Source organism: Netta rufina (assembly GCF_964035555.1).
Source record: "Netta rufina genome assembly, chromosome: 6".
NCBI classification, from domain to species: domain Eukaryota; kingdom Metazoa; phylum Chordata; class Aves; order Anseriformes; family Anatidae; genus Netta; species Netta rufina.
The window spans coordinates 25,410,767-25,429,578 of record NC_140129.1 but is presented as its reverse complement, the minus strand read 5'-3'; the positions used below and the strand labels follow the sequence as shown (position 1 = coordinate 25,429,578).

The following is an 18,812-nucleotide window of genomic DNA, read 5'->3' as shown; positions in this document are numbered from 1 at the left end:
ACTGGGTCAGGCATAAGAGACAGAGATGGAGTTAAGTTGTACTTCATCAAGTTTGGGGTGCTTTCTGTTATATATTACTTGGTTCTTTGTCTTTGCTTTTGAAAGAATGAGCTCTTCATACCTGGTCAGATTGCATTCTGTTTTTCCCTGTAATCATGGATACTGAAATAATGATACGTCTGCACTCCCTACCCAAAAAGCTGCAGGAATTCCGCATGCAGTGGTCATTTGAACACAACCTCACTTCTTCACTGCCTCCACTAACTTCCCCAGTGTCCTGTCCCTTGGTGATTTATTTATTCTGCCAGGTCTGTAAGTTGGGGTCTCTTCCACTTTTTCCTCTGAAAAGCGATGACATAATGAAAACACTGCACTAAAATACATGCCATAACTTACATCAACAAGGAGCAACTCTGCCTTTCCTACAGCAATCTGTTTTTTTTTTTTTTTTCCAAGGACACAGGCTAGGTACAAAAATACTCAGACTGTTTCACAGATAAGCTGAAAACAGACAAGCGATGCAATTTTCTGTACAGGCAATTACCATTCGTGTTTGGGAGCTTACCAGGTTGATAACACTGAAGTAGCCATTTGTTGGGAGAACTGATTGCTGGAGACAAGGAACATGAATCTTACCGCTTTTTTCTGGAACAGCCAACATGAGCTGACTTGCTGCCTCCTCATTTTTATATTTAAAAATGTAATCGAGTATTTGTGTTTTTTAAATGACATCAGTAAGGCTGTAAACAGAAACCCAAGTTATACAGAGAAACTTGACCATGAATGCTTCCTACTGGCCACTTTTCTAAGAAACAACAATGTGACATCAAAGGAGAAGAACTTTTAAATTAAGACTTAATTCTTTGTTAGGGGTTCTGAAAGGTAAAATGGCTGACCAAAGAAAATGGTTCAGCTCATTAATTGAGAGATCATCTAGTTCTTAATTAATAAACAAAACTGATAATAAATCTAATAATATAACACATGGTATGTTCAGTGAGAAGGGGGATTGGCTGTAATTTCAGAATTAAATGAAAAGGAAAAATCCCTGCAGGAAATTGAACCTGTTATCTGGTTATTGTGCACTATATTAATATTTCTTATCTGATAAGAACCAGTAATGAATAGATATGCTCAAGTCATGAGTAAACTTCTCCCAACTTTACGGGGGCTACAATCAAGGTGTTTTTTTCTTTTCTTTTCTTTTTCCTCTTCTTTTTAATAGTGTGATATTAGTCTACTATCACATCGCAACAGATCAATGACACTTGAGCAGACATATACCTGCATTTCCTTCTGGTGACACAGAAGACTCCAGCTGCCATGGAGAAGCAATGTAAATATAATGAAATTCTGTACAATCAATAAGAGCAGTAAAAAAACCTTCCTCTTCCGAGTCAGCATAGGTGAGCTCACTAAGTTGCATATTTCTATGCAAAGATCATCCTTGAACATGGAATATTAAACTTCATGCACCTCTTCATTCCCTAATCGACCTTGTATTCCAAATACTTCGCATATAGATGTTATTTTTTACCTATTAATTAGTCTTAAATCTACATTACGGCCTTTAGATTACATATGCAAAAAACAAACAAACAAACAAACAAAAAAAAACCACCACCATTTACAGCAGCTTTGTTTCTTTATGCTGGTCAAGATACAAGCTATCAAGACATCTTGAGTCTCATCTTTGACTGCCTGTCATTTGACTTTGTGGCCACGTATCTGCCGATTTCTTTCTCTATAAAATAAAATGGACCACTGTATTCTGGGCTTCATAAGCGTATGAAGTCTTCAAACAAACCAGCATTAGGTAATGGCTAAAATGAGGAAATAATGAAAAAAAATATTGCTTTTTACAAATATAAATGAGAAAATAGACAAAAGAGATTGACTCCCACTCCAGTTGGTGTAAAACCCAAATAAACAGACCACGTCTCACAAAATGTGACATATTACAGCCTGCAGCAATGTTGGCACTAAATGTGCATGTGTGTATCAAGCCTCAAAGGCACTTAGGAGGAAGAGTATGCAGACACAGAAAACAAATGTGGGTCCATAAGCACAGTGTGCAAGCACCCCACAAATCTTTCCACTCTGTTACCAGCACTACGAAAGCAACGCCACACAATTTCACCCAGACAGCAGCAGGGTATATAAAGAAGATGGATAAAGGGGGTCAGTCACATAGGAACTCTGTGGCAAAGCAGGAATGTGAATCCTGACCTCGTGAATCCCAAGAACTTCTGCACAAAGCCTTCCCCCTGAGATGCTGCAGCAGGCAGCACGGTGAGGCCGGGCTGCCCACTGCTTGTGGATGTCTTTTTAACTTTCAGCTGAATCTCCCTTGATTTTTGCAATCAGTGGTTTCTTCTCATAATGAAGCAGGCATGTAATTTTAACTTGATTTCAGAGAATTACTGTAATTGCCATCACTGGAATAATAGATCTGCATATAAAGAAATGGCTTTTCTCTTGCATTTTCCATTGGAAAATTTCATTTCTGTGTTAATGCATTAAGATATTTCACTAAGTCATTTGCTTCCTACTCTCGGTATTCACAAAATATCATCTTCAAATGAAGTTCCTGTAAACAGTTATTAGTTTACCACTGAACTAATACCAATAAAATCAATAGAGTCTGACCAGATCTTTTCCATAGCATAGGAAGTCACCCTGGGGACCACTTAAAAAATATTCATGGCAATGTATGTCAGACTGTAAAAATAAGAGCAAAGTCACTGGTCTGGTTCTTTCTACACCTATGTTAAACCAGTTTAGCTTATTTCTGCTTATTTTCTAAGCCTTTAGAGTAGGAACAATTTCGGCTGGAAGATTAAAGAACAAAAAATGAAATAAAGTGGCAGGCATTTGAAAGGATCTGTCCAGTTCACAACAGCAGCTCTCACAACCTCAAACTGCTTCTATATGTTAATCTGTTATATATACCATAAAACTAAACACCACTGCATGTTAGGAGTGAAACAGGAGACACAGCTTGCTGGTGGCTGATGCTAGGATGGCCGTTCTCCGTGCTGCAATGAATGGCACTTGGAGGACCTGTGCCTGTCTGCAAGCCAGCGCAGCTGGCACCAAAATTGTGGCTAACAAGGTGCAGGACAAGCAGGTTGGGGCTTCCTCTGCAGGGAATTTGGGGAAGCCAGAGCTAAATAGATGTGCAGAGCAGGAAGAAGTTTGAACAAGCTGCCTTATGCGGTGCGCTGAATGGTGCGTGCAGGTCTTCAGCCAGCGTGCCTTACCCATGCTTGCGATGTGCTGTGCAGTGTATCTGCTAGTCAGCAGGGCAACACTGCCGCTGTCACCAGCACAGATGCATTCAGGTTCCCAAACAGATGCCTCAGATTAGCATAATTTGCCCTTCCAGTTAGGAGTAGCCATGACAGTAGGGAAGTGTTTCTAAAACAACGCGACTGTGCCCTCCCACGGGGTCTGCGCCAGTGAGGGGGGCACGCGTCTCCAGCCTGAGCCGGAGCCACAGGAGGGGAGCAGAAGGAAACACAAACTGAAGATGTCTGAACACACTGGAATTTGCAAGATGCACACTAAGGCAAATAGCAGCTGTGGTATTTGATGTTTGTGTAGCTGTTTTTAATGCTCCTATAGTTCAGATATCAAGAGATGATTCTCTATTCTTAAGTACCAAGCCACTCTCCGGAAGCCTGAAAATGCTTAGCACAGCTCCTCTATTTCTTATATACCACAATAAACAAACTTGCAAAGGAGCTGGATTCTAAAAGCCAGTGCAAAGAAAGAAAGAAAGGCGAAGGAAAAAAAAAAAAAGCAACAGCCCACACAGCATCAAATGCTGGTAGGCTCAGTGCTAAACAGCAGATGATTCTTACTGAATAACTGCCCTAGATTTTGCAAACAATACAGGGGACAAAAATAGAAACCCATTTACATATTGCTGTTAATAACTTTATTTATAGTGTCATGGCTAGAGCACAATAACTGCAGCCATGGCTTAACTTGAAAGCCATTCACTGTGGCTGTCAGACAGAGACTGTTTCCCCAGTCCTTATGCAACTGAAAAAAAATCCTGCTGACAACAGCCGGTCAGCAGAGTCCTCACAAACAGAATGGACAAAAGTTAACAGTGGTCAAACGCAAAAGCAAATCATCCCCAGGATCACACTGGCCTCTGCCCCTCCTGCTTGCTTCGCACACTCTGTGGTTAATCAAGGACCAGGGAGGCTGCAAAACCCAGCGGATAAATTTTCACTTCAGTCTGAGCCTCATGCTAGCATTTTACAGGCATAGTTGACTGCTTTCTTTTTTCTTTTTTTTTTTTCCTTTTTTTTTTTTTTGACTGAGAAATACAGACAGGCTCAGGCTAACTCAGCAGCTACGGCAGAAAAGGATGTGTCCTGCATTTAGGAACATCCCTACCACATCCGCGCTGCCTGCTAGATGACTCTTGCCAAATCTTTGCTGGGAGCCCATCTTGCAGCCAGCTACAACTCCCCAGCACACCAGCACATCTTTAAGGAACAGGAGCACACACAGTGACTTGCAGCCTGTGTTCTTTAATATTCTGCAAAAGCCTGCTATATATAAATAAATGGAGAGAGAAGGCAAGCGAGGAACCTGTCTGTTAAGACCCCCCTGCTTGACAGGAGTGAGCAAATACAGGTCTGATTTTCTCTCTGCCTGAATCTAGCCTGAACTGGACAAGGGGCTATATTGGATAAGAAACAAGGTTGCCCTCAGGACCTTGTGTTGCAGCTGCTCATTATGTATAAAATACTTGGAATAATTAGAGGCAGAAGCAGGCAGCACCACGCTCTGCCCTGCTGATTACCGTGCTCCCTGTGACACGGGACAGTGGGATTCAAGACGCTGCTTCAGGGTTTCATTCTTTTGTATTAAAAAAAAGAGAATTCACAAAAGAAAATGAGGACTCCCCGTTTGGTTAGCACTTCTAGAAGATGTGGCCTCAGATGCCCTCTTGCACATGAGGACACGGAGCCTAGATACCAAGCACAGGCGTGTGGGTCGAGCCTCAGCGCTCCCAGATGAGGAGGGGATGCCTCATCCCTTGTGTCTCTTCAGGCTCTCACTACTTCGGCGTTTTACTTTCTGTCACCCTGAATATCAACTGAATTAATTAATTTCTCTGGGTTTCCACCTCGTGATTTAGCGCTGAGTCCCTCTGCAGCCACAGCATCGCGAGTGGCTCCCAGCACAGAGCGCGAGTGTTTGCACGTGCTCCCCGCTTGCAGCCTCTGCGCTGCCCCTCTGCAGCCTGGCCAGAGCAGAGCCCTCGTGGGCTGCTCATTAGGATGCTTCTGTAACAGGAGCCAGGAACGGCTGAGCTCTCATCAGCCTCTCCACCAAGTCAAATTAAACGAAGCAGCTGCCCGCAGCCTGCCCCATGGGGCTGAGTGGTAGCAGTGGACATTCACACAGGAGATTGTGTGTGGAAGGCCCTACAAAATGCAAGGAAGTGCTTCCCAGCAGCGCACGTTATCCAGTGAGATGGCTTACAATTTGTCCAGTTATTAGTAGTACAAGAAATTCTGGGTCTCATATTTATAATAGAAAAATAAAAAGCTGTGGGACAAGACAGATTGATAGAATACAGCTTTTACGATCTTCCACTAGAAATGATCCTTAAATCTGCACAGAAAATAACCTAAAAAGACATGAAAGAACGCATAAAAAATCATTTAAATAAACCAGGGAACGAATAGGTGTAAGTGAAGAACAGTGATCTAATAAATGCTAATGAAGTTGGTGTTATCTGGTGTTACTCTGTATTACAGAAGCGCAGCCCTGCATGATTCTCAGCAGAGATGACATTTCACAATGGGTGAGCAAATGCTGTCACCCTCCTGTGCTGTTCTCAGAATCCCAGGTCCCCCCAGAATCTCTCATTTCATCCTTAAACCCAACTTTGGTTTTGTACAGTTTGCCAACACTATTTTTCCTTTTATTTTATTTTTTTTTTCAGTTGTTTTTAAGCTTTGGGAGTATACACCATTTTCAGTTTATTCCTTCCATCATTACGCACTTCCAAGGAAAAGGAGCTCAGCAGGAAAGTCACAGCTGCAATTTCAGGCTTTGTGGGCTTTGCAAGAGATTTGTAATCGCTTCTGATTTCCGTAACAAAATTTTATTCAGTTTGCAGCTGTAAATGACAAAGAGCACTGGATCTTCAAAACAGATTTTCACTTACCGTTTATGTTTTATGATATAGCTTTGTCCTATATCAGACCTGTCATCCTATACTGAGACCTGCAGGCTGCTGCTCTGAAAAAGGCAAGACTCTAAAGAGAGAAAGGCACAGAAAATGTAGTTCCTTTCTCCTTTTTAATTAAAACAAAGTAGGACTATTAACTCCAAAGGCCTCTTTTTCTCTTTCCTGGAAAGAAAACAAATCTTACAAAGGAGCTTACAGTAGTTTTGAATATAATCCAGAACAAAAGGCTCCAAATGAAACAGAGTAATTATACTTTTATGGATCACCATTTGGCTCCTGTTGTGGCCTGATCTGTAACTTGAATTGCTCCAGTTCCCCTGAGCAGAAGCCAACATTTTGTTTGCTTTGTTCTACAAGTTGATTCTTATTAGCTCATTCTTTGCAAACAACCCCTGCAGAAAGCAGCAGCACATTGGTGTGCATGTTTGCAGGGCCGGAGGCTCTCCACCAGAACCACTATGGCACATAACCGTCCACTATCTAAAACAGTATGTGGCTTTTTTCCATTTTCTCATCACCTTTTCTCCAGCCATTGCTAACAATTGCTAAATTTGCTCCTTGCTTTCCAAGTTTTTTTGGTCTTTCCTGTCATTTTTGCCTACTACACAAATATCCCACAAGCTCCGTGACATATGTCTCTCAGCTCCTTCACATCCCAGAACGTCACAGTGCCTCTCTCCAGCTTGCTACTGCATTCAGCACAGATGTATGGGGCTGCCAGGCCTCGGAGATAACTGAAATTAAGTGCTTGTCAGAAGAACGAGGGTTGTCCTAGTAACGTCCTATTAGCAACACATTCCCCACAATGAGTGTGAAATAGTGCCGATGTGTTTATCAGACTCTGCAAAGAATTCTTGTTAAAGCTAAAAAAAAGCACCCAAAACAACAACCAAAAAAGAAAAAAAAAAACACACAACAACAAATAAACAAGTGAACTGTCTTCGTTGGTGGATCAACAAACTCTATCTCATTTCTAACAAAAAATCCCAGCTGCCTCACACATTCAGCCTTCCTCTTCATTTGGGAGGGCAAGTTGTGCTTTCAGCAGCTGAAGGGGACAAACAGGGATTTATGGATGAACTTACAGCCGAACAAATATGTGGTCATCCGGCCTTCTGCATCACCAGCCATCTACTGGGGTGGTTTCTGCCAGAGGAGGCTGGGAGAGAATATTTTGCTGATAGTCACACAGATTGAAGCAGAACAGGATGGAGCACCCAACGCAAGGAGTCGTTGTACCTTGTCTTGGGGGCCAGCTCTGTAGACCTGGAGTTGAGGGAGCTAATTTCAAACCCTGAGTATCCTCATATATATTTAAGGGATTCATTTAGGACTAGCAACATCCTTAGATTTTTTCAGTGCCTTTGAGAGACTCAGGCACATGCCAAATGTACAGCAACAGCAGACAAAAATTCCTGCTGGCTAAGTATTGGGGAAGAAAACACACACATTCCTGTACATGTATTTTGCTGACTTTAAAAAAAAAAAAAATCATCGATCAAGCAGAGCTAATACAGGCATTTCTTTGTGGTTTATGAAAATTATTTGCAAACTTTCAGTTCCTCACAACACACTTGCTCTTGCAAATCCTTCATTATCGTACCATTTAAAACTTTGTGCAGCTTTCAGTGTCTTTGTAACAGAAACACAAGTGGACACAGAAAAATCTTCAATTTCTAAAAAAAATCACCTCCATCATTCCACGAAGCCAATGCCCTGCCAGTAGTGTCCATGGTGTGAAATTCAAAAAAGACTCTGGTCTTTTTTCTCCTTTGCTGTTCTGTGCAGTCCTCAGGCTGCTTCTTTTTTCTGTTTAGCTATCTATGTGAAGTGACCTTCTCTTAGCCTGGTCTCTTATAGAAACACCATTTAAGGAATCATGCGGTCTACACAGTCAGTACCAGCCTGTTCCTTATTTTTTAACCCCTAAGTTTCAAGCAATAATAATAAAAAATAGAAAGTTTAAAAAATACACTCTGATTTTCAGTGAGTGGAGGACAGACTCAAGTTAGCAATGCGGTAACTTGAATCACAGGATACCAGACCTCTCAAGAGCTCTTCACCGCTAATTGGTTTCAGCTTTTGGCTCTTCATTATTTATCCAGTGTAAAAATGATGTATACACCAGTAAAAACAGATGCATGCATTAGCAACAATTGTTGAGGGGTATAAATATAGTAGCAGACAAGAGAAGTTAACCCATCCCCATCGAACACTGTGCTTCTCATTTTCAGCTTCTGTAAAAGGAGTGCTTCAAATAGTTTTGCAAAGTTCAGTGCATTACAGAATAAAGAAGTTTAACTGATTTTTGCTTTTCAATCATTATAGTTTAAGGAGGAAGCAAAAAGGTAGGATGATTTTTACAAGAACCTCTTCAAATGTTATATAAACTCAATGTTCTTAAAACCACTTTGCATGTTAACTACATGACAGAGTAGGTGATTAAGTAAAAGTTAACAAAGTCTTTATAACCAAGCCTCTATAAAAGCAAAGTTTTGGTCAGAGATGACTTATGTTTTTGTTGCCTTTTTTTTCCCCTCAAGGTTACTTCAGAACAGAGAAGAGTGGAGGTGGATTAGCTTAATAAACATATATATATATGTTTACTATACATTCAATGCATTTGTTTTTACTATCAGGGCAATCAGCAGTGAAACTTGCATTTAAAAAAAAAAAAGTAATTTGTTTCTAGTACTACTGAAGAAAAAAGAGAATTCAAATAACCTTGATGAGCTAAACTATTACTCTGTAAACTTCTGCAGGCACATTCATTATTCTCTCCAAATTACTATTCACAGTATTTCATCATTAAAACATCTAACACTCTTCAATCCATCACCCTGTGAACTTCACAGACCCTTGTGTACACTCAGAATAGCAGGGTGTGAATTATACATCACAGGCTCTTCCTAATTGCTGCTGGCTTGCTGGTGGCTGCAGATCTGCAGTCACCTGGCACGCTGCACTTTTGGGATGTTGTCTTTATTACAACACATGTGTTTAAGTAATGCATCCAGCAGGGTGCCCTGCAACCAGTTATTTATCTGTTTTGTTCTTTGGAGGGTACAAGACTCTCATGCCCCTCTAGGCACCAGGGGTTCCCAGCAGGGACCAAGATCACAGTGTATTCCCAGTTCAGAAAGACAGACCTGCAGACAGCCAGATGAATGCTTAAGCAAGTTGTCACGTATTTGTTCTTCTTAAAGGCTGCTGTGCACATACACAAAGAGGCAGATTCAATAAAATATATAAACCTGCGCTATTCTATAGCTGAGAAGTTTTCAGGAGTAAAACATCAACACACATATTGAAAAGAGGGAGTGATATTTGGATGAAATGCCTCCCTGAATATTAATGTCTAATATTAACATTTAGTGGTAAGTGCAAAGCAGTTCACCACCACCCATGGGTGAAAGGGACTTTGACATTTCCTAAAAACTAGTGCTATCTTATAAAAAAAAAAAATCATTAAACTTTCTGGAAAATTAAAAAGCTAAGATTCACACCAGGCAGACACAGGTGAAGTACCCAAGAGCTGGCTCTTGACAGAGAAACAGAAGAGTTCCTGAAAAAGTAAAACTCACTGCTGTCACTTGGGAAAAGGCGTGGGAAGGCTGATCACTTCCCTCCTACTCACTTTTCTCAGCCTACAGCCTGAACCAGAACTAATGGCAATTAAATGAGGAGGACACCTGAACCCACACAAAACCCACACAGTTTCCCCCCACCTACCTCCAAAAATAACTTGCTGCTACATGTGGGCATAGGCCTCAAACGAAGAAAAACAGCAAAAGTTCTTGCTAGGACTTGATGCTGGGAACCAACCAAGCAAGTAACCCGCAAAAGCATTTCATAAGGAAATGGAAGCTCAGTGACTGGCAGGGAGCGCATGGATGAAATCTGATTTTAGGCTTCTTCCCATTTAATGCTGATCTCCTCATCTCCAGACATAAACCATATATTTCATTCTCCCAATTGGGAGGAGAAGATGAGGAAGGAAATTAATTATATAGCAAATATATAAGAATTATTGGTGCTGTCCTTCCCTGGCAACAAGGCTTTGCATAGAAATTAAAGCTTTGGCTGAAGCAAGGCTATTTGGGGAATTTTTGAAAATATCCAGAGAAGAACTGTAACAAATTTATACACTCCATAATATAGTTGTATTTTTTAAAGATGGTAAAATGAAACTGCTTTTTGCTTAGCTTCAATAACATCTCATGAAAAAAAAAAGTATGAAAACAGAATCCAGATGAGCTCCTGACCAAAACCAATTGGCATAACTGCCCCCAAAGACAATCTGCTGGCTGACCTGGATTTGAGAGAATATGCCTCATTGTAAACCCATTTAGCATTTCAAAAAGCATGTTTCTTTTAGCAAGCTGGAAAAAAAAGTATCCTCATGCCTTTACTCACCAACCAGAATACACCATTAAGCAGCACACTGCTTTGGCACTGGTATGTCCCGTTACAGCTCTATTCTGGGAGCCCTCCTACTAGCTGCAGTCAGAGCCCAGCCTTATACTACTATTTATATTGAAAACTCCTTTAACCCCAAGAAACATTCATACTGGATGTCCTGCATTCAAGGACAGTGGCAGGAAGGAGAAGGTTGGTTGTTTAGTTGAAATTATTGCAAACCATAACATACATAGCATCTTGCAATCTAAGAATTTAATGCCCTTTATAACAAACTAATTAAGTGTCAAAACACCTGTAAGATGAAGAGGTTCAGCTGACATGGCCGACTGAATATCCTGACACTCAGCCAAAGTGCGACTGTTTGGTCATTTCTAAGGGGAGAATTTTTGGTGTTAGAATGTAATTTGATCAGAAGACTAATTAAAAATGAGTTTCATTTACAGAGCTGAAAGCACATGGACTGTTTTACTTCTGCAAAGAGTTTGGTTTGAGTTGTCAAGATGTTTAGAAACCTGTGAGATCAGGTTAATGTTGTTGAATATATGATTCATAAGAATTATGTGAAGGGTAGAAAAGAGGAAACTGTCACTTTCACCATGCTTGGATGCCAGCCCTAAAATAAGCTTCTTGAAACAGTTCATCAAAGGAATTTCAATGACAAAGCCAAGCTTGATCCCTTCACAGAGGACTTCAAACCTTCTTTTATAGAACAGAGATTACTATATTTGGCCAAACCTAGATAACATTAAAGCCACTATCACTGCAGCAAGACGCTATAAATAGCTATAGTAATGTAAAACATCTAAAATTCCGCCTAGGAAGCATTTCAGATAAACAGTATTATCTATGCGTATTTTAGGGTTTGTCTATCAGACATAATCTCATTCATGATAAAGTGAACTGCTTTACTTATATAACTCACCTTGTTGTTTACCCAAAATTACTCATATGGTCTTGGGAACTCCTTTCCTGATTGCATTTGACAATAGACTTTATATTTAACACACATACGTGGGAAAGGTCATGTCACGCTCTACGGTTCTCCATTTGTCAAAGTTAATTCTCATTCAATAAATCAGGATGGAAAATGGTTTCGTTCCCCATTCAAACGTTCTGTTCATTTGCATCTCAAAAGAGAATATTAACCCCAAACCTCTTCAACTTAGTTTCTTCATCACCCTAAATTCTTCAGAATGTAGTCTTGAAGCCAATTTTGTTGCCAAAAATGACAGGAAATTATATTTTCATTGTGGATAAATTAGTCTCTGAACTTTACTTTCCATAACAATAAGCAGGAGATTATGAACTCATTCACAGGAAGCCCTGATAAGGTTCTAAAAAGATTTGCTTGCATCCATTCAGGTCAGACAAGCCACTTTACTTCTGCATAAAAACATCACCTTTCCCCTGTAGAGATAACCTAACCCCTAAGATAAATGTAACATAGTAAGCAGTATCATGGCAGAACTGCCTTATGAAAGGATCACAGCTGTGTTTTACAGGCCTACTCTTGGCAGCTGGGAAAGATCTTTCTACATAGTTTGTATGTTAGTTAGTTTTGTTTTGTTTTAAGGAAAAAAAGTGTGTAATATAATGTCCAAAACCAAGCATATCACAGAAAAACTGGTCATTTCAAAACAGAAGGAAAAAAACACACAGCAACTTGACATAATTTTACCGTAATATTTTCTGCTGGTAGAGTAGTTTGAGTTTGTGTTTTAATTTCAATTAGAGGTGGTCCCAAAAGCCCGGGCCCAATCATCCCTGAAAATTAAAATATTTAATCTCGTCTGACACAAGATTTTGCAAACTTCTTCTCCCACACAGCATGTCAAGGCAGGCTAACAGAGCATGGCTGTGCCCCTGAGCCTCCTGAGCTCACAAGGTCAGAACAAAATTTGGCTGGATGGAAACCACCAGTGCCAGGCAGGCTTAGGGGCTCCACACAGACTGGGGAATCAGTGAGCACCCTGAACATCCAGAAAAATGGGAGCTCTTGAATTCGAGGTGCTATGAAAGAAAACTTAAAGGTTTAAATCAACGGTGAACAAAATTTCCCATCCGTCATACTTTCATTTACAATTTGCCTTTTTAACTAACCTGGGAGAGTGGGAAAAGAGAACCGTTTCATACGGCTGCTGGCGGAGGGAGACACGCACCTCTGCACACACACATGGACCTTTCCCACCTCTGAGAACTGAAAGGAAATGCTTCTGCTCATAAATCATTAGCAGGAAACCAGATTCAATGGCTGGGCACAGCACCCTTGCGTCGACTTCACTTGCTTCTCAATTGCCTTGACACAATAACCTTTAGCTCATAAAAACTCAGATCTTATGACATTTTTGAATACTGACAAAAACAAAACAAAATTGCTTGGAGTGTTCTAATCTCAAAAACCTCCTCTTGAGCATTTCCCCCTGAAAAGTAATGTGTGCACTTGCTTTTCTTCAGCCTATTCATTATTCCCCATCATGGAGGCATTACCCCCTGCCACCAGCGTGTTTCTGGGTGCATGTAAATGCTTCAAAACCATCCACGGTAAAATTCCCACCAGAGGTGGTTTCAGAGCACCCAGGCAAGAGCAAAGGCTCCATGCTGAACTCCTCGTGTGAAATGAGTCATTTGTTCCAAATCATGTTTCCTTTTTCAATATTCATACTTAGTTATTCATCTCCCTAAAGTATATGAAGATGAGATGTTCCTACGTTACCTTCTCTTTGCTTTCAGTACATATGGGTAAAGGCTACAAGAAGCCATTGTCTGGTAGGGTGAAGGAACTAAAGAAGAAAAATATATGCATATATTGAATACCATGCTTGTGCATTTGCTAATTTAGGGTATTACTTTTAATTAGTTTTTATTTATTTAGTGATATAGTTAAAACAAAATTTCAAAGCATCATCATCCTAAAGAGATAATCACTTTTACTAAGACTTGACTGTACAGAGTGACTTTTAGACCTGCAAATAATGATATATGGAAACTAATGTGGAAGAATATAATACCATACTGATTAATCTCATGTCATATCCAACAACTTGCATTCAATTTGAATGTCAAGCTGACCTTTGAGTACTGGAAAAAAGTAATTCCTCTATTAGGAAAACACACAAATGCCATCTATCATGAGAAATTTACAAACCTTCTTGAACAAGCTAAGTGCTATTAAGGAAAAATCGAATGCAAAGCCAAAAACCATCATCTACTGTAACACTTATGCTGTGGGCACTCTGGGAGGCCTCTTCCCCTCACCTTCATCACCATATGTATATTCTTTATTTTTCATTACAGAACCATTTAAGCATTTTACAGCTGATAATATTTTTGTCTTCAGTATTGCTAGGGGATCTTTAAAACTTTGCCCAGTCACAATTAAAACCTAACCTAAAGGTCCCTCTTCCCAGTTTTCTGCTTGTACATTACCTTTCTACTCCACTGCTAATACTAAGGAAACGTCAATTTGCTACAGTCTTCAAATGCTTCAGAATTTTAAGTGAATTTTACCACATCATCTACTGGAGATTACGCAGGTGCAGTATATTGGAGATGCAATAAATCCACTTTTATTTATTGAGCACTAAGTATCAGAATATATAATTCACCAACGTACTTAAATGTAAGAGAGAAGACTACACAAACAGTTTACAAGAAAACCTCTTATTTGAAGGGAAGAGAGAGGGAGGAATGAATGAGACTCTGTCCCCAGCCCTGTGTCTCAGTAGAAGTATTTACAGACTTACAGAGCTGTTACACAGCATCAGGCTTGGCAGAGACAGAAGTCATTCCCAAAGACGCCAGGTACAACAGCAGAATTAAAATATGTCAAGATTAAGTTAAACTACTTTTCATTGCAGCCCGTGAAGATCTCAAGCAACATCAACAGCAATATCAAGTATGAGTTCATTCCCTCTTCCCTGGGAAGTGGACACGGGGAAGCTGGTGATGTGCTGAATCTCATGGGGACAGACTGGCCCAGCAACACGGACTGGCTGTGATTCTGCACCACTTCCCAGACACCAGACATTCATTTCATCTGCTCATCCAGGCAGACCAAGGAGTGACACGGCCTTGGGTGACTGAGCAGGTGCCAGGGGCTGCTACTAATGGACCCCCTGCTTGTAATTACAGACTGGCAGGGACTACTCCAAGTGATTTTAACCTCAGCTGGTCTCTGTAACTCACCCCCTGGAAAGTGCTGTCAATCTTTGACTTGCATCCCTTCAATGCTTATCAGAAGGGTGCTTGTTACTGTCAAAAAAATATCCAAACTCAAACATTCCACCCGTTCAAAGCCACCGAGATGCAATCCAGGAAAAAGAGAAAAAATAAAGAAGCTAAGGAAAGAGATCAGTTAAAGCTGCTCATCAGACGAAGATGTTGCAGACATGTGGCAATCCTCCTCACGTCCTATAAACAAGCTTACAAAAGTCAACTGGTGGCACTTGAGAGCTTTTACACCTATTTTGAATTAAGTGCTGCTGTCATCTTCATTCCCAGGCCTTAAGTGCTAAGTACTGGGATGGTCCCTCCTCCCCTGGCAGCTGGGAGATAGGCTGCTCTTCTTACCTGACATTGTCATGCTTCTGGATGTAGATTTTATGAAACATCATATCTTCCTGTTTGGCATTAATGTCAGCTTTCATCTCCATGGCAACATGTCGAGGAAGTACAGAGAGCAGGAGCCGCTCCTGTGGAGTCAGACAGATGAAGCAATTAAAACACCTGCTGCCCAGTTAACAAACACACTTTGCTCCGCGCTGGGGAGAAATGAAGTCATCAATTTGGGGAGTGAAGAGTATGACCAAGTGAAACCACATCCATAAACCCAGCAGGTGACCCTCTGTCAAGGCATCTGCAATTCTGTCCTGACCCTGAAACAATAATTCAATGATTTTAGAGAAGAAAATATTATTTTTCATCCCAGCTGCACTGGGCCTGTGATTAATGCCAGTTCTTGCAAATGAAGGATCCATGCAACTCAGAAATTGCACATACACATTCCTGGAATGACTCTGCTAAATGATACCATCTGACCTTCCCCACAGCCTCTCCACACCACCACGAAGTCCTCTTTCACACAGCCCTACAGGACTGACACCCCAACACCCTTGGGCACCTTCTACAATTCCTTCCCTTCCTATCTAATCATCTAGGCACATTCCCCCAACAGGCACAAACCTGTTCTTGGCGGATAACAAGTCAACAGGAATGCCCCAATAAAATTAGCATGAGAAGTTAGCCCAACTATGCAACACGCTGTTATACTTCTACACCTAAAACCACTCCTAGTGCCCAATTGAATTAAGACCTGTGCACCCACCCACTCACCTCCAAAAGTATTTCCAATAACCACCTTCTGTCATCAGCGTTTCATCGCTCTTCACCCTCCCTTGAAACAACTAAATTGCACTTTTATTTACTGATAATAGCTTTAGGGTGACTTTCATAACACCATTTTGTAAGCCGTTCCATATATAGTTTTGTATGCTAGGCAAAAATTAGTTACATGACAAAATGATGACTTTCTGGTAATTTTCCTAAAAACTCACACAAAAGCCCGTGCTTGCTATTATTCTAAATTCGGTGGCAATTTCATGCAAAAGCTATAGAATTTAAACCTGCAGGTAATATGCACCCCAGGGACACATTTGTGTATTTCAGGTGTCTCACCTGATACATTCTGCCCAGACCGTGCAATCCCTTAATTTTATTCCCACTCACACCCTTTGCAATTCAGGGGAAGTTTTTGCTCTGGCTGGAGAAGGTGGAGAGCATCTCCTCAGGGCTCAGCTACAGCTCAACCTGCAAGCAGTGCTCTGGAATAGCTGAAGAATCCCAAAAGCTTGTGCCACTCTTGTTTTTATTATTTTTCTTCCCCTGCAGTGAGCAGAAGAAAAGGGCCTTCCTTCCTGACGACACAGACACAATGTAGAATAAACGAAGGTGCCTAACCTTATCTAACAGCTCATTAATTCTCAACAACACAGGGAGCAGTTGGGCTCAAGCTGCAGCCCTGACTCAGAGGGGTCAGCATTCCTGTATTAATTACTCACGTCACCAAACCTCTTGCCCACACTTCAGTTATAAACACATTCCTGGATTCTAATTTCTGGCTTTATCTGAAAGTTCCCCACTTATTTCTTCCTCTAAGGAGAGAGAGAAACGTTGGGAGAACCAGATGAAGATGGATTCACTGGATATGTGCTCAGGATGCACAGAGACATTTTATAGGCTGCAGCATTGCCCAGTATTTACTTTTTTTCCCCTCAACGTGTACCTTAAAGAGATTGATTCTTGCCTCCGGTCCCTGAGGAGGTAGTAATAACACAGGAAAAGATGTGTTGGAGGGATGTCTGTCTCCCCAGCTCCAAACTGCAGCAGTCCTGACAAGATACTTGTGTTTTAAAGCACTCTCACCTTCACTGGCATACTACATGTGCTAGCATTCACACTGCCAAATTTTATATATGTGTATATATATATATATATATATATATATATAAAGATTATGAATCATGCACGTGTCCTCAGGCTTCTGTCAGCTATTAGTGTACTCCTTGAGCGTAAAAGCGCAACACATTTTGTATGTTTACCAGGGTAACTGGTGTATACACTGCTGTCATTTGCATATTATAATAGGCATCCTCAAATGTGTGAAAGCTGCTATTCTACGTGTGATTTTACACATCCTTTAAATAACTCAGAGCTCAATGGGGAGCTCAGGGGCACCCGCAGGTTTGGAACATTCCCTGTGGGCGCACCAGAGTGAAGGATGATTTTTTTTTTTTTTTTAACTTGCTTGAAAAGCAGGGACATGTCTGAGGGAGTGAGTTTCTTCTACTAGTACTCCAAGGGATTTTCACATAGATTTCTGGATAACTTGTGCTTGAGAACCTTCACCCCTGCTATTCCTGACGCCACAGGCATTTGCCAGATTAAACCACCAATATTTTCAAGACAGTTGAGATCTTCATGAGACTAACACGACTCTGACCTACCACCGATTGAGAATAAGACTTAACAAGTGAAACGAATGCATGCAACAGGAACAATCCTTCATGCAACAACTAATTAGGAGGTTTAGCTGTGTTACGGAGCTGGACATTATATTCATCCTGTTTGCTGGGAGCATCACGATCGCTGAAAATAACCTCGGAAACTACCAGGAGGAGGCTGTAGCAAGTGCTTTAGTAAGGCACAAGCCACGTTAAAAGACCTTCAAAACAACAAAAAAATCCCTTTGTTTTATTTCAAATGGAGCACAGAAATTAAAGTCTCCACCAGAGTACAATTTTCATTTTGGTGTAATGACTAGAATGTACTGCAGCCCTCACTGTAAAATCACTTATGTACAAGTGAGGTGGCTGGGACTGCTGTTTTACAAGTCTAACAAGGCAGCAGTCTGACCTGATAAAAAAAGCAAAAGCAAATTCATATACAATTCTCACTTCAAAATACGATGCGAGTATAGTTCCACTGAATTATACATTAAACAAATGCATACCAAGAAGCACTAGTCTCTAGAATAGGCACAGATTAAAGAATAAAATACAGAATCTACTCTATTTACATACATCCACATGGATATATGTATACGTGGGTGGATATATAAAACACACACATCCGTACAATGCCTCTATACTACACAGGAATTTTAACTGTTTATGTTGCACTCTCCCAAGATGACCTCAAAGCATTAACCAATATTCAGTGTGCTACATCTGTCCATTTGTCCTCAGGTTTAATAACACTTTCTATTCATCACAAGTTAAGTGATGCAAAGATGTAAAGAAGAAGACAACTTCACAAACAGAAGACAAGCAATGCTAGAAGGAAAACTGCAGTCTCGACAACCAGCCTTTTACTCAAATCCTACGTATTTGCAGATTATTGAGAATAACTATTTTTTTTCATCCAATGTTATTTTATTCTGTGTAAGGAATGGTAATTCCTGTTATGATTCTGCCGTAGGTTATCTCAAGTAATAAAATCATTGAGGATTGTCTATTCTGGATTGGACACTCTGGATTTCTGTTTACTTTCTTTCTAATTTTGGATGCTAGTAGAAGCTTAATAAGGGAAAATATACACTCCTTTGCCGGAGATAATCTGCCTGCCTTTAATAGAGAACAGCACACAAGAGCATCGTCAGGTCTCCAGA

General features: G+C 40.6%; 1 protein-coding gene across 3 annotated transcripts in view; it reads right to left on the bottom strand.

Moving 5' to 3' along the window:
• Positions 1–18,812, bottom strand: part of ADCY5 (adenylate cyclase 5) — a gene marked incomplete at both ends in the record, with an annotated part of 211,880 nt that overhangs the window by 68,442 nt on the left and 124,626 nt on the right. For all 3 annotated transcript variants that reach the window (XM_084289672.1, XM_084289671.1, XM_084289673.1), the window contains one exon: positions 15,218–15,339. In XM_084289672.1, the coding sequence (XP_084145798.1) occupies positions 15,218–15,339 (122 nt within the window). The remainder of the gene's footprint in view (positions 1–15,217; positions 15,340–18,812) is intronic.